This window comes from Pogona vitticeps, chromosome 12 (assembly GCF_051106095.1).
Source record: "Pogona vitticeps strain Pit_001003342236 chromosome 12, PviZW2.1, whole genome shotgun sequence".
Taxonomy (NCBI): Eukaryota; Metazoa; Chordata; class Lepidosauria; order Squamata; family Agamidae; genus Pogona; species Pogona vitticeps.
In genome coordinates this window covers 24,586,221-24,611,860 of record NC_135794.1, presented here as the reverse complement: position 1 = coordinate 24,611,860, position 25,640 = coordinate 24,586,221, and the positions used below count along the sequence as shown (strand labels likewise).

Sequence of the window (25,640 nt, the reverse complement as noted above, 5' to 3'; positions counted from 1 at the left end):
AGAATATTTCTGTTTCCATTGATGCAGACCTTATTCCACCTAGGGTTTAACAAAGCTGATCCCTGAATTCGGCGCAAAGGAAGGATCTGAAGCAGAGTCTCCTTCATGCCCTTCAATCAGATGTCCTGGTTTCCACAGGTTTTGACCAAAAGGGCCACTTGTGCATGCATAAAGCTGATGCTGAATTCTAAACACGGCCCATGGACGCACAGGGGAAACTGTGGCAGTCTGAAGCCAACACTGGACACTACATTTCCGGAGTCAGACAGCATGCCGTTGGCTTCCAGACTTTTTGTCCACCACCAATTTCTCACTCAGAGAAATCCAGGGAGACGGCTATCATCTTTCTAAGTTTCAGTCTTATTCTTTGTGCAGTTAAAGTCCACTAGGCACAAAAGCAATGAGCAAGTGTCATCAAACGAGACAGTTAAATGACTCCCTCGGAGACCTACTAGGATTCCTCAAACACTGGTCACGGTACAAGATTGCATTTACCCGCTTATTTTTTAACCTGTTTCTAAGCCTAACTAACCCAACGTTGGTTGGTTCCTCAACGCTCCCCCAACAAGGCTAATGAACAGAACTGCCTTTTCGCAGGACTGCCTCCTAAACTGGCCAGTAATCCTTTGGTGCACCATCATCTCCTCCTTCAGAGCCTGGAAAAAACTTGCACACAGGAGTCCAAACTCCTGATTCACCATTTGGAAATCATTATCCTCACTCAGGTCTGTGCAACCTGTGACCCGCTCTAAGCTGAGCGCAACTCCACAGGCATGTACAGTCCAGGTCCTGCCAGGTCCTTCACAACAGCCCTCTCCAGCCCTCGCCCCGGGTCCTGCTGTCCCTGGCAGCTGGCAAAACAAGAGGTTTCGTTGGAGAATTTGGTGGGTTGCCATGCAAAGTCTGCGGTCTGCTCTGCATTTGAGCTGGAAAATCACAAACTGTACAAGCCAGTCCTAACTTCCTTTTTTTTACCAGCCATAATTCATGTCAAATGCATTCTTTGGCTGCCTAGGGGTGCTGATAATCCAGACTTGGTTGAGATTCCTTTGACTTTGCCACATGTGAGTTTTTCAGCCAATATGGCTCTTCCCCCCACCCGCCCGCCCACTACAGATTAAACAATGACAGGAGACACATCTTCCGACCCGACCCCTGCCAAACAACTCTGGAAGGTCCAGGAGCCCCTCTGAATCAGGACCTGGCCTCCTGTTAACACATTTGAAAAGTATTTGAAAATCCTTGTTCAAGACAAAAAGATTTTCATCTTTCCTAAAAAATTATTTTGTTCTTGCAGTTGACCCAGTTTTTTATTCCTGCAGCTGGAAAGTAATAATAATAATAAAAAAAGAAAGTAATGTTCAAGAATTGTTTCTGGAGTGATTTATTATGCACACTCAAATCCAACACACAAAACTAAGCCCATAACAGAAAAGATGGCTCTCCTATCCATTATTCCCAATTGCAAGAATGAGCAGTCCATAGACTCAATGTCGTTCCTTCTTTTCTCTTTTCAGCTCTGAACAAAAGCCATAAACAAGAAAGTTAAATGGGTATGTTTGGATATGCATGCGACCACCTCCCAGAGAGACACACTTCCATCTATTCATCTTGACAATTCTGTTAACACAGGATTCACCATCATGAACTCACAACATTTCAGTCACTTGCAGCCCTATCTCTGTGCGCAGCTTTACAAAATAAAACCAGCAAATTTAGGATTCTGAAGACGGGGGTCACCTCTCTGCCAAAGCAGACCCATCTAATTTACAGGAAAACAATGGGAATATTTGGGTAAACGATAGAAGGGGGCAAGCATTTGGAAAAGCTTGCAGACTATTTTGGGAAGGATGCAATGATTTTTACACTTTAAAGGAGCATCAGAGTAGACGTTTGGTCTAGATGGGTGGGACAGAAATCCAATAAATAAATAAATAAATAAATAGATAGATAGATAGATAGATAGATAGATAGATAGATAGATAGATAGATAGATAGATAGATAGATAGATAGATAGATAGATAGATAGATAGATAGATAGATAGATAGATAGATAGATAGATAGATAGATAGATAGATAGATAGATAGATAGATAGATAGATAGATAGATAGATAGATAGATAGATAGATAAATAAAAATTTTTCCCTTTAGAAGTTTCATCCTGGTTTTTTTTTTTTAAATCCTGCCCACCCACACATTTTGAGCCCCAAGTCCACAGACTCCCAACTGTAAACTTAAATCTACTTTCAAACATTGTGGTGGGTTAATCCTAAATATTCTTACTCTGTTCAGTGACAAGCAGTGTACTTTTTCCGTTTTAAGAGGTCAAAGCTGGCAAGGGGTGGACCTCTCTGCCATGATTGCTTTTCTGCTCACCTTCTAAAAACTCTCTGGGAGGAAAAAAACATTTGAAAAAAAATGTAAACGTAGATTAACATAGATTAAACAGTCAGCATCAGGCACCACCATCCGGACTTATCCCAGAGAAGCTCTGGGGAGATAGCATGCCCTAATTTATAAGCAGTCTTGCAACAGGGCCAAAGTTTGAAATCAACTCCATTGGCAGAACCAACGGGTTGTGGGCTTTATCCCTGTGTCAGTGAGATCAGAATGCAACACGCTTGATGCAGCCAACATTCTCAGGGAGAGAAACTCATCTATGTGAAAAAGCTTCGCTCTCTTCCCATACAAGTAACACAACAAGTGAAACAGCCTAAACAGAAGGAGAAAACTTTGTTGGAAAGAAGAACTAGTAGCAACGCTACCTGTAACACACGACTTCGGCAATGCAATGACCTTACTTTCTTTAAAATTACTGTATAACAGTACTACGTTTTTTAGTGAAATGATGAACAACATTTACCTATCATTTATAAAATTCTGCTTTGTGGGGTTGATCTGGGGGAGATTAAGGGATATTTTTTTAATTTTAACAACATTTTAAAAATAAAAACATAGCTACAGGGAATGTTTGACTAAGGCACAAAACAGTAAAAGGCGGTAAATTGGCAGTAGAGCAATATAGAAGAGGATAAACCAAAGTTTTATTCCAAGTTAGACGAGGCCTATTGAATGGACTCATTACGTCAACATTTCTGTAGGTTCCTTTCTCCATGCTGAAAACTGGTCCGTTCCCTTCTGCCTTCTCCATCTATCCTGCAAGCTGACAGGGCACCGATCTGTGGTATCATCCAGTTCAAAATGCTGGCCTTCTGAGCTGCAGGTGAACCAGAATGGCAGGAAAACACAGAGCCGGGTTTGGAAGATTCGGCTCCTCGCTGGACGCTTCCAAATTATCCAAGCATACCCCCCAACAGTGGGGCCAACACAGTACATGGAGTTCCTTTACATTAGGATTTCCAAACGACATTTTGGACAGCGCCCAGTGGAAAAATCGAAATCCAGGCTCCTTGTTCGCCTCAAAACTACACACATGTCATTCCATTGAAAGGTGATTAAAAAAGAGAGACAGACTGGTTGCCATGACAATAATTTTAGTGTATCAGCATAAATATGTACAACATCTGGAACTAATGAAGCTGTTCAAGGAAAGCTATCACACAGCTTAAACATCCATCACATGCGTACAGAGATTCGGACAGGTTTCAGTGGAAGCAGGTTTCGCTTTTGTTTTACTAAAGGGTTAGGCTTTGGTCTAGATGGGTGGGGTATGAATTTAAAAAATAAAAATAAATAAAAATTATTGTAGTTTTTGATGCATTACAAAATCCACATACCTAAATGACCTTATTTCTGCCCTCCCTGTCTAACTTTTAGGTAACTGGAACAGGGTAATTATCTGATATACAGTACACTCAACTGTCCATGGATATTGAACTCCGCGTTTGTATCCCAAATAATTTCTAGGATTCAGATGCTACTGGGTACCAGAGGCCCAAGTGAAAGACAACACAAATGCATCAGGAGATCTCCTAGTGCTTCCACCTAGTGCTCACAGCGCTAACACCTGGCTGAGCTTTACCTGTGGGTCCGACCACTCCAGTTGATCTACTTTGCAATGTTGTTTTAAGGATTAGTGAGCTAAAATAAGGGGTAAAAAAAATCTTTCAGCTTTCTAAACTACTGTACATGAAAGGCATGGCTGTTTAGTCCAATTAAGGAGCATCACCCCTGGCTAGCCGCTCCCATATTATCAGAATTAAAGAAAAATCTGATGAGCTAGAACTAACAAATGGTTAGCACTACTAAAATTACAAGGCATGATAAATTACCATTTGCCGCAAGATGCCAAAAGGAAAAAACTCACCAGCGTCTGCTTGGGTTTGTTGCAAAAGCAATTAGGCTGTGTTTATCCATAACCTCTACTTGCTGCTGATTAATAAGGCCATTGCAATCATGAAACCCTTTCTCCTACTAAAATCTCTCTCTCTCTCTCTCTCTCTCTCACACACACACACACACATGCATGCATGAATGCATGCACAACACACATACTCCCCATCCTATGTTCCAGTGCACCCGTCGCCTGTCAATTTTTCATCAAATCTTTGAGAATTATTCCTCTGGAATGTTTTGTGCCGCATAAGACACCGTGTCAGCAACAGAGCGAATTCCTCGCAAGAGCTCAGGTGAAAATAATTAGATAGCCTAATTAGTTTTCCAACTCACTGGGCTCCCCCACGTGCACTTTTGCAGACGGGGAGAGGTACCCGAACCTGGGCGTACGATGCAAAAGAAGCACCGAGGCCAGGAGGCGCTGTTTCTCTGCAGCCACTTTTGTTTGTTTGTTTGTTTCAAGAAAGTAAACAGACAATTAGTCCTTCTGATTTGGGCGTGAGCAGCATCCTCCTTGAACAGAACCAGAACTGAATTCTCTCTTGGACATCAGTTTCACTGTGGATTTCATTTTAGCCTCTCATTAGCTAAAGTGCGCTGGATGACACTGACGATGCCACAACCAGGCTCAGGAGCAGCCAACGTATGGTGGGACATTCATTCGCAACTGAGGGGTTCTGGAAGGAGACATTAATGCTGCTTTTGGGGGCCACAGAGAGAAGAACAGCACCCGGAACGCAGAGATCAGGAGATTGGAAGGAGGAGGGCAGCCACCTTGAAGGAGTCCTGCGGGGAAAGTCCATGCCTGATCTTTTCCCAATTAGCAGCCACAAGACTGCCCCCCCCTTGAGTCGTGGCCCCAAAAGCCAGCCTGGGAGGGAGGGGGGAGGTAGATAAGGAGTGAGGAAGCTCAACGTTGCCATGGCAACGTGTTGTTTCACTAAACCAGATGTGAGCAAAATTACAGCCTGCGGATGTCCCCTAGAAGTTTTTTTTTTAAACTATCTTTTTTGTAAACCAAAAATTCTCTCTGTGTCTTTCAAGGCACAAGGTGGGGACCTGTGCTGTATTTTGGCCCCCATCCTCTTTGAGGGTGCCCCCCCCAACACACACACACACACACACACACACACACAGAGACAGTTTGGGATCTAGAGGAAAGTTCCCAAGGAAGATGGCCAGACCTCTGTACACTTGCTCCCCATCAGGAAAAGGAGCAAGAAATACCTGTAGGATCCTGGAGTGGAAAAGGGCCCTCACAGGACATCAAGCCGCCTAGAGTGGTCTGGTAGTTCAGATAGGCGGGGTATAAATCAAATAAATAAATAAATCCCCTTGCTCCACACAGGAACCCGAAGCAAAGCAGATCAGACCGAGAGGGGCCCCGTTTTCTCTGGAACACCTCCAGCAGCTGCCTAATGTAAGGCAACTGCCCTTCGTAATGTCCACGCCAGCATCCTACTGACTGAGACAACTGAACAGAGACCAGCGTGCAACCATCATGAAGCAGGGCGCTTACTGCCCACCCCGTCTTCCTGACAAAGAGGCCTGAATCCTCTCATGAGTCTTTCCCCTCTTCCTCCTCTTGGGTGGAGGAGATCCCTCCTCTTGTTATTCCAGCATTAATAACTAAAGATAATGAAAAGCAGGACAAGGAAATGTAGCAGATCCCACATCACTCACATCTCCCAATGACCGGACTGTTCCATTTTCCTTTCGTTACAACACTGCGCTGTTTTCCCAAACTTATGCTTGCAAGGAAAGGGAAAACGAGAGACACTGGGAACACAGCATGTTGGTGAATTAAGTACCTCTGTTGTTTTTATTGTACCAAATAAGAAAAGGATGTGACATTTAAGCTGTTGTGAATGCAGTGCGTTAAAAAAGCAGCCTCCACCATCCGGTCGCATGGCAACCATGCCATCAGTCGTAAGCTATTTGAAACTATAACTGTGGTTAGAATTGCCATATATACTGTAATATCAAATATTACAGAAAGAAGGGGCTGTGTGTGGAGTTCTTAGACAGAGAGGCTGGAGGCTTTAAAAGCCTCTGGAGAGACTCATATTGGAAACCTTAATCCTGAGATTTCCAAAGTGTGTGCCAAGAAATACTCTTCTGGAGAAACGCTGCTTAATGTGTGGAGGGATGTAAATTGATTCACAAGTTAAACTGTCTTCTGGAACCAATACAGGTCCAGCTCAGAGATCAGGAAGCTACTTTAAAAAATAATTAGCCACAGTTCCATTGATACGTACATATCCATTTTGATAGTTATGAGTTGGCAAAATGCGAAATCTTTACTTTCTCACTGTTCCAACGTGATCTTCATTATTCATTTGTGATGTTTGCTTTTGCCTTATGCTGCTTTGGCGGTTGTTTTTAGGGCCGTGTTGTGAGATATACATCTATTTAAAGAAACGGATCTGATATGTGTCCCACCTTTGATCCAGGACAGGGTCTCAAGGCTTGCTTGCATAAATCAACAGGCTGCAATCGCAAGTGAGATGGCTTCTACACAAATGGTTGGCATACAGCAGTGAGTTTCCATCACACAGACACACACAAACACATTTGTAATCTGTCTTTGATCGCCTACTTGGGTGAAAGTCAAGGTATAAAATAAAATAGCAAGCCATCTGTCAGTCATGCTTTAGCTGTGGATATCCTGATTTTTTAAGCACGTAGAGTCAGTCATCCTTAGGGGGGCTATGAGTGTATGCACCGGGCACACTTTAGGTAGCTGGGAAAATTAAGGGTGAACCATGGTTGGCGCTTCCAGAGGTGGGAAGATGTCTTGGGATTACCAAGACATTTCAGCTGCAATTTGTAGCCTGGATATTCTGCTGAACAACAACTGATTCTTAAGTAGTATTCAATTATATTTCTAAAGTGGAATGCAGGACACATGGTCATTTCCCTGAATTCTCAGATAATGAATGATTTGCTTATAAAATGGAATATTTCAGGCAGTGATACCAGAACCCGTGTGAATGCAGAGGTGAAGACATGAGCCTAATCAGGAGACCAGCTGTGGAGAAAAAAAAGAAGTTTTGTGCTTGTAGGAAATCATAGCACCTAGTCTATCTCGGGGAACGATCTGAAACTTTGCAACCTCTTCTCATCAATTTCACGAAGCAAAATGTTCTGTAATTTGCATCTGGTATGAAGTATTTACAAACGCAGACACTATTATTTCACTAAAAAATTCCAAACAGCTGCTTCAAGACGGGATTTTTTTTTTAAATTCCCTTTTCCCAGTACAGTAATTGGATTCATCTCAAAGCATTTTATCTCATACATTCTTTGCTTTTGAGTCTTTTGTTGAATTAGCAGTTTAACAGAGCAGCTGAGCATTTTGAAAGCTTTGGGAAGATGTGAGTGAAAGAAAGAAAGAAAGAAAGAAAGAAAGAAAGAAAGAAAGAAAGAAAGAAAGAAAGAAAGAAAGAAAGAAAGAAAGAAAGAAAGAAAGAAAGAAAGAAAGAAAGAAAGAAAGAAAGAAAGAAAGAAAGAAAGAAAGAAAGGGAAGTGAACCGTAGCACACCCTGTAAAACATGAATTTCTTACCCAAAGAATAGTTTATTCATATGCTCTGTACATTAGGTCAATTATTACTCACTTCTTTTGGACATGAACCAAAGGCCTCCACCCTCTGTTACACAGCTTACTGTAATCAAGCGAAGACAGAAGAGTAGGAAACATTCGAAAGCAAACTCATGGCTCACATCCCAGCCACAACGCAGAGCCTTGAAACCAAGAGAAACCTACCCGTGGCTGTTTTGCTATAGGCGTGATAACAGACTCTAAAGCTGTTATAGGAAGACCTCTTTTATAAACCTCTTGGACAGCAGCACCTGTTTCACCCCATTCATTGGTGTCCATATTTTGTTAAGGCGACATCCCTGATACGAAGCAAAAGGCACGCAGGACCACAGCTCAGCACGGGAACCTTCTCTGAGATAATAAAAGGGATGCAGGTACCTTATTAGCTAATAATCTAAAACAGTTTGGGGGCACAGATGCTTCATCTCTCTCAACAGACCACTTCAAATGCAATGGATTGCTGTGCTCTGTGGCTTTTGATGTGTTTTTACTATTGACTTCAATTATTGATTTTAATATAATACTTGTTTATTTATTTGAAGGAAGGAAGGAAGGAAACGTTTTCTCCTGATGTATTTCGAAGCAATGAAGCCACAAAGCAATTCCTGAAGTAAAGAAGCCAGGATATAATCCTGACCTTGTGTTTTTGGCTCACTTTGTTTCCAGGTCCATATAAGTCTAACAAATGGTGGAACAGTACTATCAGATTTAGTATCTCTGACGTGCCACCAGAAAGGATCAGCTCAGACAGAGAAATGCTCATGCACCCTTAAAGGCAGCTGCAATTGATTAATTCCAGGCGTAATTCCTGACACTTCCTGCAAAGGTCCAGACACTCCAAACATTGTTTTGACTGGCTAATGCATTAAGGGACTTCTCCGTTCATAATCATGGACAAGCTATTCAGTTGATTTCTGATTAAAAACTTGGTCAAGATACAGCAGGAGACAACTCAGCTTAGATAACATCGAAAGCATTTGGATACATCAGAATTTCTGAGGTAAAGAAAGGCAGTACATAGAAGCTAACCCTGTGTTTGGGCCACTAAAGCAAAGCCATGGGCATCCATGTTTTTGTGCAAACTCAGGAAAAGCAGGGAGTCTCATATCCAGCAAATGATCAGCTTAAAAACAAAAACACACGTTTTGTTCTCCCGACTACAGGTATCACTAGCTCCATTCAATCCTTGGAATGGCATTCAACACCCAAGGAGTAAGTATGCTGCCCTTCCACTTTGTTCATATAGAAACAGGACATCTGAAATGGGACAACTCTACTTCTAAAGGCTGTCTGCATGAGCAAGACGCTTGATGGGCGGAGGGCTCACATGTAAACAAGCCTCCCTTCTTTAGAGATGCCACTTTTTGTAGATGTGAAGCAAAAAATGGATTTGGCCAGCATGTATGCTTCCTCCTTGGTTGACTACACATGCTGCCCCAGCATCTCAACAATTCTGTGGTTACTGATCACCAGGAGAGGAAAAACAGGTTAAAAAGAAGCTTGAGCTGTAGGTTTTTCTGTCTTCATGGCTTTTATCCCAGGGCACAGCAGGGAGAACATTAGCACTGCTATAGCATGCACCAGGTTCTTCTAGGTTTCGTTCGTTGAGATATTAGTCTGGGTTTTTCATTTTAATTTAACTCTCTTCAGTTCAACAGAGGATATTATGCCCTTTGTATCTTTATTACTATGTCTGTTGATTTGTAGCTCATTAACAGGTTTAAGTTGTTGGTGTTGTTGGTGATGGTGTCTGCAATTTGATATCCTGGCTGTTTGTACAGTGCCTGTTAACCCCGGGGCAGTATAAAAATGCAATAAATAAACTCCCAACCTCTGGCTCAGCAGCCAGATCCCTGAGCGATCCAGCCAACCCTGGGGAAGTTAGGGTGCCTGATAAATCCAAGTTAGCAAGGAGCTGAAGGGTGTTAAGCCAATGCACTAAGAAACTACATATATGCCAACTATTGAGACACAATCAACAAATAATGAGACAAAGTAAACATCTGGGAGGCTGCTCTCGTTCCCCAGATCTTAAGGGAAGAAAACTGACGTTCCCACCCTGTCTCGGCTGTTTTAATACCTTGGCAGGACTGAAATTTCCTTCTGCCTCGTACGCTCGCACAGCGCTGTGACAGAAGCCCAATTGGAACACATGTAACAAGAGGACAAGAAGGGAAGGGAGAGAAAGGAAGGAGAGGCCGATTAGAACCTCCTTGGTCTTTTCCCAAATCCCTGTTCATGATTTGCAAAGACCATCAAGTCTGCCCACCCCTCCCATGTTGGGCTTGGTCTGCCTCTACTTGACAATTCGGGAGTTTCCAAACCCCTTCGGTTCAGGTGCCTCTTTTTCTCACTTGCTAGAAACAAGTTTACGAAAGGAAGACATTTCCCTCACCAGCAAGGCCAAGTTTGAAGCTTCATACTTGCTCTTCATTTGCGCCAGAGCAGGTCCAAAAGCAAAGAGAGAGAAAAAGACTGCCTGGATGCAGAACCATCCAAGGACCAAACCTTCCACCATGCCCGGAGGGGGGGGGGGGGAGGGGGGGAGGATCATTTTCGGCAAAGCAAACAAAACCACGTATCAGTTTGAGAATAGCGAGTGACGAAAACGACCGGCAAAACTAACAACAGTTGAGTTCTTTGTTCATGTTAAGATTTAGTCCAGAACTGGACACAGTGAGCACGGAACAAATCTAGTTCTGCACTCAATGATCCGTTTCCTTTCGGCCATTAATAAACTCCAAAACCTAATTGCAATAAGGACCTGCTTTTTCACAAGGGTTAAAGTATATTAGAGTAACTCTTATTCTGAAGAAAGAAGGGGAAACAAACCTTGTGACTAACAAGATTTATTTGGCATCATCTTTCTCTGGATGGCACCTTCCCTTCTTCCGATGCGCCAGACTAATACGGCTAAAGAAAGCACGAAGACCCTGCCTTTCAGGGAAGGAAACTAGATCCAAAACGAAGCAATGAAACAGACCAACACAATCAGACTTGACTTTAAACCTTGCTGTTCCATTTTCATATTCTCACTCCCATTTCTCTCTTCTTCTTTTCAATTGTTTGGCCATCATTTAAAAAAAAAGCTTTGGGAAAATAATATTTAAATCAAAACCAGACAATAAATAGCTCTGAGAACATTCAGACACTATAACACTATCAATCACATTTAGCATAATAAATGTCCATTATGTCTTGGCTAACCCTAAAGGACAAGGATTAAGTGGCCACTGTTTTCATTATCCCAAGAATCATTCCTTTAAAAATAACAAAACATTAACATATCTTCTGAAAGACAGACCGCTTACCGCATAAGTGTTCAAAAATGAATAAGAGGTTTCTCCCTGCACTATTAGGCCCTGCATCACTAAATAATAAGGAAAATCAGCATGGCCAGTCCTACAGGGATGGGTCTGTGGATATTACAGAACTTTAGATTGTCTATCCTGTTAAGGTACCGAGAGCATCTGACAGAATCTGGCAAGAATAAACTTCCCTTGAAGATTTTCTTTATGAAAAATGCTTATGTTCCACCCTTCTGTACAAAAGAACCTCAGGATATAACTTTGAAACAAACTTCATACAGTCAGATCAAATTTCAAAATAAGCTCAGCTTACAGAACTAGTTTGTACTTGAGTTGCTGTAAAATAGGAGTGGGTAATCCAAGCCTTACAGCTTTTGACTTAACTGCAAGCCCCATTAGCCTTCACCCTTGGCTATGCTGGCGAAGGTTTAAGGGCGCAGCAGCTTAATAAGACCTGATCGCCCTAGACTGCAAGAAAAGAGACATCTCTATGTTGAAATTCATTACAGGGTCTGAACATGAATGCCTTCTTGACTGTTTCAAGGTTAAACGGAAGGAAGGAAGTGTCTGGATGATTAAACTGCTGTGAGTTAGTCATACAGAACGATACCCTAATGAGGTTCTGTTGACTGGAAATGCCCACCCACCTAATAATGCAGGATTGTATCTCTGGCATAGCTGTTCTCCTTGTACAAGCAGCGGCCCCTTGTGAAGAAAAATCTGGGCAATGGCCATGATTTCACAAACAGTGTGATCCTATATTCCTACCCTATTGGGACTTCCTGCTCAGCAGGATAATAGCTAGCTACTGAATTTAGGATACTAGATACTGAATTTTGATGTCAAGATTAAACACACTTCAGAGTTTTCTTTTAAAATATTGCTGAGCAAAAGACTCCAAATCAACAGTTATCCATAGACAGATGGAGATGAACTGTGGGGGGGGGGGGGCACCCGCAGCCACATCAGTATGAACACATCAACCGAGGACAAGGTCCCTGGCCTTGATGTCATGTTATGGCATGGTAATTTTCATACAGGAATAGTATAGTAGCAACCCTTCAGACCCACATGCTTGCTCCTTAGCTCAGTGAGTTGGGTACCTGGCTGGAGAGCTAGAGAATAATAGTTTGGTTCCCCGCTGTACATCCCAGGAAAAGTCTCCCTTCCCTGTTCTGCCCTTGCAAGGTCTGAGAAACTTTTTCCCTTCATTCCAGCAAACCATAGACTGACTTCACACAGAACTTAGCTCCACACAAAATGGAATTAAAAACTGGGTTCTCTGCTCCTAAGCCTTTGCAATCAAACTGTTCTCTTACATCATCATCTTCTTCCTTTCTCATACCTTATTTAGGCCTCTTTCCCTGCAGTACCGTTTGAGAGCCAAATAGAACAGGCATGAAAGCTCCATGTTTCTTACAAAACTTCCAGAGACCAGCTGGAAGCACGAACCTGCCTGTCGCAAACGTTAATCACTCTTGAATGATTATTTCCCTCAACACCAACAACATTTTAAAAACTTTCTGGGCTGAATGTTAAAAAGAAAAGAAAAGGAATCGTATTTCCTAACAAAGTCATCATCAACTCTCCTCTTCAAATGAAGGATTTATTTCTCCTATCTCGAAAGGGATAAAAGCCATGCGTGCTTTGGCCACATCCAAGGTGGATGACTATGTAGAATATGGTCTACGTGGGGCGGCTTTTGAAGATGGTTTGGCAGCCCTAGTTGGGCCAAGACAGTACAGGCAGGATGATGACCAGAGCAAGGGAATGGGAACAGATAATTCCTGTCCTTTAACAACTTCACTGGTTATTTCCAGAAGCAATTAAAAGTGCTAGCTATGACCTCTAGAACCCTATCAGAAAGACGGGATTCTCCCAAACGTGTTTGTCTAGGCTTTGAGATCTTTGTTTTACTACTCTAGGCCAGCCCCTTCCTCACCACTTTTCCATCAGTAGATGATGATGATGATGATGATGATGCAGGCTGAGTACAAACCTGGCTCCCCAAGTACAAATTTTCAGCTGGATATGCTCCTTTTATTTATTTATTTTTATTGTCAAGGTAAAGTATGCTTAGCGCTGCTACAGAGATGTTCTAAACTGTTATCATTCTCATTGCATTTTAATGCCCTAACAGGCTGGATATTTGCAACTCTTACTCTGTTTTAATGCTACTGTCTTTAGCTACAAAGGTTCCCAGCCTTCAGAGAAAGAAGGCGTATTAAATAAATAGAGACTCAAACCGCTAGATCAAAGAAATCTGAGTTCAGTAGTTTGTATACAAAACACAGAAGGCAAACACAACAAATATGAATTGAAGCATGCCTGTTTAGACTGCAAACTTAAAGAGAGCTACAGAGAAGCGATGGAAGAAGAATCCGTGCCACCAGATCACCTGCAGAACAAGGCAAGCAATTTGTTTTGCCAACTGCGCTAAGAACAACCCTATCAGAACCGCTCTGCTTGCTGTCTTGTACTTCACCTGGAATGTCATCCTTTAAATAAGGAAATACTCTAATCTGTTTACTATTGCATTTACCATTATTTGTGGACTTCTAGAGGAGGTTTCTACTTGCTTAATACTGCTGTTGTGAAACCCTGGCATGTTTTGCTTTTAGGATCTCAGAGAAACCTGTTTGCAAGACATATGCCAACAGCTGGGAGAGTATGGCGTGGGAATAAATTTGCTGCTGCCCCCCCCCAAAGTAAAGTTTTCTGCCACTGCCTTATGTGCTAATATTGGGAGGGTCCATGCATGGCACGGATTTTATCTTAACAACAGGCATTAACATTAAATGAAACCTTGCGTCTTTTATTTATGCTGAAATTCAGGAAACCAAAGTAGCCTCTTTAGACAATCAAAACACTGTCTTAGTATTTTTTTAAAAAAAGAGTTGTACAATATAATGATGATATTAAAAATGGTACACTAGAGAAAGAAGAGAAAAAGAAAACAAGAGATAATGACTTCAGTTGTAGGGGGAAAATTAGAAGAAGAAAAATGGCAGGAAAAAAAATAAGAGAGAAATAGAGAAAATTCCATTCAGCTGAAGATTATTCTCTTTTTCAACACATGCATTTCTTGGAAGGCAGTTCCCAAAAAGAGCTTTAAAATGTTTAAATGTTTTGTCACCAACCATATGTTATAATACTAATTTAAATGCCAAGTAAGGTTTTGGGAATAGTCTTCTACTTTTATCTATCCTTTGTTGCTTTTTTCCCCATTTAGACTAAATACCACTGAAGGGATAGATCAAAGGATTCAGAGCCTTTTCCGCAAACATGTATCATAGCAGTTAAAGAACACATAATACACTAAAGCAGCCCTATTTTAATATTGCCCATATTTGGATGTTTGCATACTATATATGTTAACAAAGGCTGCAAATCTTAGCAGATTTAACTTGGAGGATATTACAATTTGCTTAAATGGATGAATTAAAAACGTGTGGCTAATTTAGCATTAGCTAGGCGACAGATCAAAATTCTGGAGCAAAAACAAACATCTAGCTATGGAAAAGGGAGCCGTACGGGGCTGACATGGTGAAGAAAAACCAGACATTGTTTGCACATGGAATATGGACACCAAGGCGGCACATGCTGCAGTTTTAATATTTGAAGTGACTGCAGTCCAAACTTGCTGTCTGACTCAAGAGGAAATTCTGGATGGACGTCCGGGGCTGCCTTTTCTTTCCACTGCAACTTAGAACCAAGAAAAGAGGTACGGTAAGGTCACTGTGAAGCTCCGTCGCGAGGCGAACAGTGAACGTGTGGACAAGCTAAAGCCAAAACCGGAGCTGGAAGAGGTGGCGTCTCAGCAGCGCTCTTTCATGCAAAACCAAAGCAGGCGGTGGCGCATCAGCCCACAGAGGGCAGGTCCAGAGGGGGGAAGTTGGAGCAGTCGTCTGGATTGCCCTTAAAAGGTTCTTATCTTTAGTGTGATCTATTTTATCTTTCACTTGTGCCATCCTTCCATTCACAATGATCCATGTTTCCTCTCCTGTGAGAAGGGTCCAGGCAAGTCTTTGGATGTGTCCCATTTGCTCCACCCTTCAGTCCATGACCCTCTCCTCCCTGGCCCCTTCCTCACCTTTTTCTGTGGCTGTCATTCAGTGGGCTGCGGCAGCTTCCCCCCCTTTTTTTTGTTAAATAAAGTGACATAGCGCAAAAGCAAGGAATCCACCTAGCATGATACATATAACACAGCCCACATATTTCATTTATCTAGAGTCGCACCTCATAATAGGAAAATAGACAGTCACGTGAAAGAGGAAGTACATCCTCTTTGAATTCTATGGTTTTACGTATCAGGATATAATAAAAATCATCTGATCCTTAGCAGGTCTGGAAATTAGGTAAATACAACCACAGATGAACAACAACGCATGACATATTACGCCATATCATGATTTATTTTGCAGAAATAAAGCGCATCTGTCATCAAAAGAAATACTAGGTTTGTTACATGGATCTGCATATCTTTGATGTTCCACCCAGGGGGCTTCCATTAACTGTGGATGTGCCAATATATTATTTTGGCTCATTAAAAAGTTTTGAAAACAGGCATGCACACCATGGAAGCAGTTGTGCTACAACCTCAATACAACTCAGGTTCTTCAAAAACATGACTCACCTCGGGTAAACAACCCACAACCACAAAAGGTCTCAAGGCAAACATAAAGCAAGAAGGTCAATAAAACCTCTTGCATGTTTTTCATGCTTGCCTGCAGAGATTTTAATTCCCAGTTAACGCTGCCATTAAGGGGTGGATGAAACTGTGTTGCAGCAAACCCAGACCAACGTGCAAACATCACAGACCAGATCCTGGTGAGCATCTGACCACAGAGGGCCAACCTAATTTACTATATAGATTATAACAAAAGTGGGAAGTTATTCAAGCTGCAAGAATCGTCAGCTGGCACGACCACTTCTGGCAGTTCATTAAGCTTTGTCTATTTAACCTTTCCTCATCTGCTACAGCAGCCCTTCACAATGTGCATTTTAAAGAAATTTATGTATTTATTTATTTATTTATTTGGGATGGAAACGAATCATCTCTGGCTGAGGCGCACCTTAGTACTGTATCATCAAATTTAATACAACAGATGAGTGGGAAGAGGAGCCGGGGCTGGCCCTCCCATTAAGGAGAGTAAAGCAGCTATTTCAGGCAAAAGACCCACATGACATAAAAGGGCAGAAAGCTATTCGTTATTTAATTTGTTATTACTGAATGCTTAGTGTCAAAAAAAGGGAAGAGGTGTTTGTCCAAATTTCTGCCCTTATGTGCCAAAGTAACTTGGCTGCGTTGGGCACCATGAAGCTTTGCCTTCAGTGGGAAAGCATTGGGAAATATATGTGCTCCTTCCCACTCTGTAGATGAATACACTATAAACAGTCCTCTTTCACCACCCCTTGTTTTTGGCTGCTTGGAGAACCCCTTATTTTTCCTGTGTGGAAGAGGTAACCATGAAACTGGATCTAGTCCTAAGCCATTGCAGTTTTTCATTCAGACTATGGAGATCTGTAACCAGCAGACTTCAGGACGGAGGTCACATTTATATCAGTCATAGACCTATTGTACATATCTATTGGTAACCTTCCTCTCTCCCGATCCCCTTTTCCTTTTTGAATAAAAGAACGGAAATAGGAAAACTTGGATTTGCTAGATTGAATACAGAATGGTCTTCTTTATCTGTAATCTATCCTATGAATTTTCCAGACATCAATTTAGCCGTTCAAATTAAAACATATGTTATCTTCAGGAATACACAACAGCCCAATGATCCTTGTAGTTAAACAGCTATTACTGTCATCTCTCTCCAGAACGCTGTTAAATTTGATTTAATTTCCTTGAAACTACTTCAGTATGGTAGATAAGCAGAGCTGTGTTCTCATCTGGAAACAGCTGTGGGTGTTGCTATGGCTACTCGTAGCGAAAAGTTCACAAAACTGATAATAAACTCATACCAGTTCTGCAGAAGACAAACTCCGTATATTTAGTCAAAACAAAGCACAAGGCATGAGGCCAGAGGAGAGTATAACTTTGGTACTTATGTCCACCTCGGACTGCCAAAAATATTCCCCGGCACATTTTTGTATATTAAACAACTGGTTAAAATGTACGCGGTTATACTTCTTTTACGGGCCAGCTTTTATTTAAGCATGGGATGTGAAAGAGAATAAAGGTCTAGATTCTGTAAGCTTTTTGTCCTTCTCCCCATCTTTAAATAAAATGTGTGTTGCCCTCCAAAAGAATGCATGGTAGATCTGCATTCCACCAAGATTTTTACAACCACAGAAGGATAAGGTGAGGAAATGCAAAGCCTTTGTTCTTCCCCTTCCCCCCCCCAAAAAAAAACCCCGTTCTGTTTTAACATCTGGACCTGGTCCAAATCCCAGTGATGGATTAGGAAACAGCCAGTTCCTCACCTCGCTCTCCCCACCCTCCACAACTGTTTTCTCTCACACATTTATCATCAAACCTTACAGGCATCCAGGAGTTTCAGGAATCACCCGGAGAGCAAGTAACAAAACAAACAAACAAACAAAACCCAGGGGCTTGCCTCATAAGGATTTCATTTTCAGTCTACCATCTTCATTTATATACACTCACTCCAAAATCCACCGACTTCTTTCTTTCTTTCTCAGATAAAAGGAAATCCCACCTACCTCTTTCACACTGAGGTCCGGTAAAGCCGTAAGTGCAAGCGCATCTGTTTGGCGCGACACACCTCCCTCCGTTGAGGCACCCACTTTCGCAGACAGCTGCAAGTGGAAGGAGCAAACAGAGTTAGTGGGGATGCTTCCTGAATGCAACGGGGGGCCTTCCTTTTCAGCTTCAGGGATGGCTCCCTGCTCCCCCTGAGAAACCAGCCGCCAGACGCATATCTGATCCTTTTGGAGAAGGGATGGACAACTTGGGTGGGTCAGGGTGCCCCCTCCCTCCCAAAAGAGACTTGCTTTCAATAAATTGAAACTGGCTTTACGTCCACTTGCAATTTTAGAAAAACTGCACAGAGAGACAGAGAGAGAGAAGATCATTTCAAAAGGGGAGTTAATGGTCCTCCAGGACTGTTAGCCCTATTTTTTTTTTTCTGTAGCAAAAGCTATTTTCAGCAGGGGAACAGGGCCTGCAAGAGGTGGCTGCAAGTCACAACGCCTGCCCTGCAGCTCGCCTAGAGCCACATTTTCCCCTCCCTTGTTTTAGAGGGACTGAGGTTTGGCCAGTTTAAATGCAAAATATATTCTGTTAACAAAGAATGAATATAATTGATAACATGGTGAATCCATCCGCGACCGAGCAGCAAGTCAAAAAGATGTTTTGGGCTCTACGGCTTAGTTCCCACTGCTTGGTTTTGAGCGGCTTCAGGTGGTCATCCTATTCATTCTTCATGGAAGTGACCTCCCACGCTTGCACTCTGCCACCAAGGCCTGCTGCTGCTGTCTCTCACCACAGATTCACCACATAGGCTGGCAAATCTGTCCCACAAGAGACTTTTGCCTCTCTCTCTCTCTCTCTGTGACCAACACTACAGGCACCAAGACACAACAAGCCTCAAGTTCCGAAGGAGGATGAGTCTGTCATAACAATGCCTTGATTCAGTTTTCCTTCAAGGAAACAGTCTGTAAATGGTGTGTGAGGTTTTTAAACCAACAACAAACAACAAAAAATTTGGATGAATCTGGGAGGAGAGGGCAAGCTGTCCCTCAGTAGCAACAGCAGCTTTGGTGCAAAGGCATGCTGAATTTTGGGAGGGAGGAGCAGGAGGAAGACACCCACCCTGACACAAAGCCACACAGCATGAAAAGCCATTTACTCAAAGAGATAAAAACATTCTCCTCTCACCCCCCGCCCCCCACCCAAATCTCTCTCTAGGAAACCTCATGCAGATCTGCACAACAGAATTACAGGCTTCTTTCTAAGAACATGGTTTGCAGTTAAACACATTATTACAATTCCACATTGCCTGGCTCAAGTACTTGTTGAAATATGGGCTGGCCGGGGACTCCTGACAGCCTTACTCATTTTGACCAACCAGCAAGGCTTTGGTGGAAAATGCCAGACTCTGTGAACTACTTATGGGAGGCACTTGTAATGAAGCTGCATATTTTAGAAGGGATTTCACATCAAACTCAGTGACGTCTTCATTAAATAAATAACGTTGACTTGGAAAAACTATAGAAAAGGTATTGTATGTGCAACCCAATGCCCAGATAATTTAGAAACATCATCAGTGCTGTAAACTGATCTAGTCCTGGCCCTTCTGTAAATTAAGGGACAGATCCAAAACGGTTTCTAACAGAATGGCCAAAATCCTGTTGTAACTAACCGTCAATGAGGATTTAAGGATTGAACTCCTCTGTAAGTTTCAATGATTCAAATGTGTCTACACCAACTGTGACTTGCTTTAGAGCAGGCCCATTTGAATCAAAGGAAATTGATGAGGAGCTGACTCACTCAACCCCATTGACAGAGTGAGCCTACCCTAGTGCAATTTGCTCCACTAACGCATAGAATTTTGGTCACTCCATCACAACCCTAACTCTCTTGTCACCCACCAGCATTGGAACAGGACAAACAAGAGCTTTGAAAAGTCATTTTTGTTAGATTGCAACTTCCAGTATCCTCCAAACATAGGAACGTTTTCTAAGTGCCAAGAACTCACAAGATCCTAGACTCGTGGAGTTGGAAGGCACCTCTAAGGCCATTGAGTCCAACCCCCTGCTCAATGCAAGAATCCCAGTCAAAGCAGATCTGACAGATGGGACTCCAATTTTCTCTTGAATGCCTCCAGAGCTGGAGCACTTGCCACCTCCTAAAGTCAATGGTTCCATTATCATCCTTCTCTAACAGTTAGGAAGTTTTTCCTGATGTTCAGCCTCAATCTGGCTTCCTGTAGCTTGAACCCATTATTACATGTCCTGCACTCTGGGATGACCAAGAACAGATCCTGCCACTCCTCTGCATGACCACCTTCCACATTATCCAGCGGTTCCAAGAAAGGGCAGGAGCTACAGTGGCTTCCGTAGACACCCGAAAGTACAGCATTTGCATTTTCTGACAGCATCCCAAATATGTGTCAAGTGAACAAGGTTTGCAAAGTCTTCACCCAACCAAACTCCAATCCACCCAGCCGCACGGCCACATGCGTACCATGAGGCAGCCTGGATGGGGGAGTGAAGGCTACCCTACGTTCCTGCAAGGAGTCACTTGCAACCTCCTACTCAGAGAAGGAAGGGGGGACTGGCTAGTGGTCCCTACAGAGGGTCAGTTCCATGTGATCGGGCCTAGAGTATGTAAAACTTTTCAAAGCCTTTGAAATTTTTAAGAATTGAAAAACTGCAACATCAGGCAATATCCAATTATTATGAATTTTTATCCAATGTTTATTTTAATTGTTCTAGTCAGAAAGAATTCTCCTGGCACTCACAGCAATATCACGTGTGCTAGCTTGAAAAATTCCACTGGCAACCACCACGCCAGCAGCCCAGAATTGGTTGATTACTAAAGATGCATTTATTCTCCTTCTGGTCGCATTTTATATCCTAGCTAATGTTTACTATGTGTTAACTAGTGCTTAAAAAAAATTCTCAGATGAGAACTTTCATAACTGGGCTGTCATTCCAAGTTTCAAGAATATCTCTCCTCCTGGGGAAATCGAGAAGATCGCCCTCCCCTTCAACCAAAAGAAGTGCAACACAATACATAAACGACTCTACATGACACAACATATCTCCCAGACTGGCAAAAAGATTTAGCAGCCTTTAGAAAGGGATTTACTTGCCACAGAGGGGGGGGGGAGCAAGGGGGCATTTCCCCACTCCTCAGAATCTTAAATATATTAATGTTTTAATGCACAAAGACACAAGGCACTGTGTCCGAACAGCACATGCTCTGTGCATAAATTACATTAATATACCAAAATTTACAACTGAGGCACCAAAATTTCAGTACAGACTAGTTTTATAAAACTTGGCTTCCTCTCATTCATGCTGATTTACAGAAAGTTGTGTTCTGTTAACTAGTATACCATTTGATAGGCTTACTATGTAGGGTTTGATAGTTTATAACTATTTTATTATTTTGCGTATTGTTAATTTTTTTATAAAAAATTAATTCATATACCAATGGGCAGGCTGCCACTGCCACACTCTCCCCAAAATAAAAATCCTATGGAAAATGTTGTCGCTGAAAAGCCGAACGGCTCTCAGTGACATTCTGCCCCAGCCTCACAGAAGCCACCAGGTCAACACATGGGAGCCGCCCAATGCTAAGGACCACCTGAGCGACGCTGAGTCCTAGCAGGATATGGACCCTCCTTCTACTTACGCTGGCCGCAGTGTGTTCCGGTGTATCCCTTCTGGCAGAGGCAATGGTCTTCGCTACAGGTGCCACCGTTCATGCATCGGACGTTGCAATGTTGCACTTGAAAAGAAAGACAGCACGCATTACTCAACTCTGCAATACTTTGGAATAGAGGAACCACAAGGGTTAGTTGTCTTTATAATGCTTCTTTCTGTAAAGAACCAACCACAGGAACTGCCACCCTTTAGAAATGGCAAAAGTCTACAGCCTTTTGCCGTGAACCCTCGTGAGATTTTGCAGGAAATGTAGATGGATGGCAAAACTGCATCGTCATACTCTATAGAGACACAGGGATACCTTTTGCTAAGTATCCAGCTCTAGTACTTTATTAGGAGCTTCATGGCATGTGGTTAAACTGCAGTCCTGCAGTCAAGACTCTGCTCACAAACTGAGTTCAATCCCAACAGGCTCAGGTAGTCTCAGCCTTCCATCCTTCCAAGGTCAGTAAATTGAATACCCAACTTCCTAGGGGGCAGCAATGTGTAGCCTGCATAATTATAACACACAGAGAGAGAGAGAGCTTTAAGCACTGGGGGATGGTATAGAAAGCAGCACAATTTACTTTTTAATAGGGTTTCCAACTTGCAGCTTTAAATATCCTAGTGGGTTGGAATGGAAAGAGTTCGCTGGCATAGATTCAGAGCCAGATTGTCAGCAACGCCATGTTCAGAACCAAGAAGGGTAAAAAGGTAAACATGTCGAGCAGCAACAGTGAAAGGAATATAGTTTAACTGCATGTCCAGCTCAAGGCTTTCCTGCCTTTTGATACCTTTGCAAAGCACCTTGTGGCACGGAATAAGCACAGCTTGCTTAGATGACAGAGATTAAGAGACAGAACTGTTAATTGCTTTGTTACACTTAGAACCTGCTTTTTCTCTGAGAAAGGCACGTTGGTGTGCATGGACCCCCACTGCATCCTCGTAAGGTAGATCAGGGCCGAGAGAGACTGGCTGAAGGTCACCTGGTGAGTGGCTTGGCTGGCTGCAGATGGAAAGTGGGGTCTCTCAAATTCTGAAGAACAGTTTTCCGAGCATAAAAGAGCACGGAGGGGTGTGGGTTGGTGTGTTTGAGTGTAATTCTTGCAGAACTGTGGTAGAAGGCCTACTACATGCCTTGACTAGCAGGGCCTTGGCTGAAAATGGTTAAAAAGTTTTCCTCTTAAGAAAAGGCCGAATCACATCATGGTCTGCCTCTTATTTCAATGCCACTAACCAGCAGTCTGATGGTGGACTGGCAAAACTTGAAATCCCACCTGGTAGGATGCCAGTCATAAGGATGGAGTGGCAAAGAACAGTTAAACCCCCGGGTTCTTCACTGCTGTGAGGAAGGGAGAGAGAGAAAGAGAAAGAGAGAGAGAGGGAAGGGAGGGGAAGAAGAGAAGCCGTCCAGAAACTCAGTTCTCTCTGCTTGCCGTGGGAGAACAGATGCCAACCAGAGCAGACGCTCTAAATAAGGAGCCAGGAAATGGATTCCATCTCAACAGGAACCACATGAAAAGCTCCTCCCAAGATAAGATTACTGTCAGGTTAGCGTTTTTTGCTGTACTGTCATAAAAGGAACAGACTGCCCAATACGTTCATCGCAGGAATAACGGATGTGTTCGAAAAGGGCAGAGCCACAAAGGCAGTAGCCAGAAGCGACTATCTTTTCCAGACAGGTGCTAAGCCGACTGGCACCCTGATCCATTCCAAAAATATTTGACATTTTGCAGCCCTGTCCACTTGCAGGAAGAAAAGAATCTCTTGCAGCAAAACCATCTCCGATATGGCAGGGCTGTTAAGTTATTTAGATTTAAGGTCCTGCTTTTAGTACGTAGTGCTGTGTTTTCTCTCACCTCATTTTTTCCCCTCACACCCACAATGAGAAAGAGACCAAGCCATGCTATTCTTATTCTAGGTGTAGGGTGATCCATAATGCACAGCTGAAGTATATATATTTCCCTGGTAGCTGACAGCATGTGTCACAATGAGCCTCGTAAATGACACACAGAGAAACTGACCATTAAGTGGGAGAAAGAGAGAGAGAGAGAGAGAGAGAGAATACATTCACACAACAGAACAAGCCAGGGAGGGGAAGCACCCCCAGCTTCTCCTGTACTAGTAACTGTGCTGGAAAAAAGCTGGCTGATTACTCTTGTGCCTGGTTGTAGAACAAAGAGAGATTATTTCTCTGGTTTGCTGGCAGGAAACAAACCAAAGAAGAGAAATGGCCAGACCGCACAATAAACCAACCCTAGTGTTTATGCATTCCCGCAAGGCGCAAGGAAGAAGCACACACCACCACCTTGATTACGCACTATCGAGCAGGGGTCCCCAAAATGCTACCAGTCCTTATTATGAGCTTGGAATATGAACTTTAGCATCTGTCGTTGTTATTCCAACTTATGTACTGCTCCATTGTGTTAAAGCATTCTCTGGGCGGTTCACAACAGAATTACGCAAATAACAACTTGACCCCAGGCTAGCTAGGTAGTCATTTTACTGACCTCAGAAGGGGGGTAGGCAGCCTTGAACCCAGCTAATGGAACCCATCAGGATCAGACTCAGGTTGTGAGCAGAGGCTTGACTGCAGTTTAACCACTGAGCCACCGGGCTCTTCATTTTCCCAGTTTAATCCTTAAACCAACCACCTCTGTCAATTAAGTAAGTAGCTAACCATCACAACTTGCCCTTCCCCTTTAAAATGGCTCAGTCCCAGCAAGTTTTGTGCTGATATATCTGCAAACAGAGAGAGTAACGAGCTGGTGAACTTTATATACACCAAACTAAGTCAAGTGGAACAAGATAGGAATGTATGGCTTCAAAACATCTTGGGAAAACTCAAGGGATTAGAACACACATAGGAAACGATCCCATCTATCAGGCAGAGCTGGAACTTAAACCACCAACTGATTTCACTTAGATAAAAGCCTGCCAAACGTTAGCTTCTATTCCCATATGATTACCAAAGACAGATAAATCCTCTCAGATAAAAAGCTTAACAGTAGCTTAAGTACTAAAGATATTTCCTTCATTTTGGGGGGGGGGGTTGTTTTATAGACCATTCTATAATGTCCAGGGAGAGGCGAGAGCTTTCCATAATTTGCCTTCGTTATGTTCTAAGAGCTTTTTCCAAAGTAAAATGTCTTCTCATTAATCCGGCAAATTAGGAATTTAAATCGTAATAGTGAACCGGATTGTTGTAAGGCTTTGGGGGAGGTTACCTACATTCTGTGCTGCCCTGGTCTATTTCTGACTACTAGCTATCGTGGGGCTACATCAGGACCAAGATATTCCCTTCATGAACGTCCTGTTGACTTCTCAGAGGCATCAGACAAGACGGTGCTGGAAACAATATCGAGGAAGGAGGTCCTTCCGTCTGACTCCACACTGTTCTCCTTGTGTTTGGGGGCGGGAAGGTGGCTCCATTCTCATCAACAATCTCTTTGAAATGCTTGGAAAACATCTGTGAGGTCTGAGAGGATAAATGCTGAGGAGGTCCTGGAATTTTTTTTAAAAAAACAAACACACACACACACACACACACATTCATAGCTGTCTTCACCAGCCCCATCTCATTGCTGAGGTCCAGGCAAAGAACAGATGTGAAGTATTAAACCATCTCAAGGCGGTTGCTTCATTCAGGGAGTGGAAAACTCACTCTCCATTTAAGAATCTTATTTTATCAATGAATCACTTGGGGAGCTCTCGGGCCCGGATAACGAAGGGAAAAGAACATTAGATTCCACTAAAACAATTTGTATAGGGAGACTGTTCTGGCGATAACAGGAATGAGTGACGTATCAGAGGGCCTGGGCTTTGAAGGCTTCCTCTCCAGGGATAGCAGCCAGACAAGGGGCTGGAGATCAAGAACAGGACACATGGTGTGCATGCAGAGATTCTGGATTAGGGGTGAAATGGCCGTCTGTGTCCAGGATACAGTCTGCGGTTAAGACTCACATTCTTCTTTTTTTAAAAAAATTTTAAAAATCTCATCAATCCTGCAAGGCCACGAATCCAGAACAGAACCACCGCATACTGGGAAAAGAGTTTTAAAACCTTCCTCCACCCAAATTCCAACCC

General features: G+C 42.8%; 1 protein-coding gene across 4 annotated transcripts in view; it reads right to left on the bottom strand.

Annotated features, from left to right (window-relative positions):
• FBN1 (fibrillin 1) overlaps positions 1-25,640 on the bottom strand; it is a 146,038-nt gene that overhangs the window by 95,756 nt on the left and 24,642 nt on the right. For 3 of the 4 annotated variants that reach the window (XR_013538980.1, XM_072982080.2, XM_072982083.2), the window contains 2 exons: positions 21,544-21,639; positions 17,883-17,978 (listed from right to left, as the gene is read on the bottom strand). Coding sequence is in view for 3 of the 4 variants with exons in the window: in XM_072982080.2 (XP_072838181.2) it covers positions 17,883-17,978; positions 21,544-21,639 (192 nt within the window). In the remaining variant the exon portion in view is untranslated. Of the gene's footprint in view, positions 1-7,918; positions 8,466-17,882; positions 17,979-21,543; positions 21,640-25,640 lie in introns of those variants that run through there. The other variant, XM_072982084.2, reaches the window with a different exon arrangement.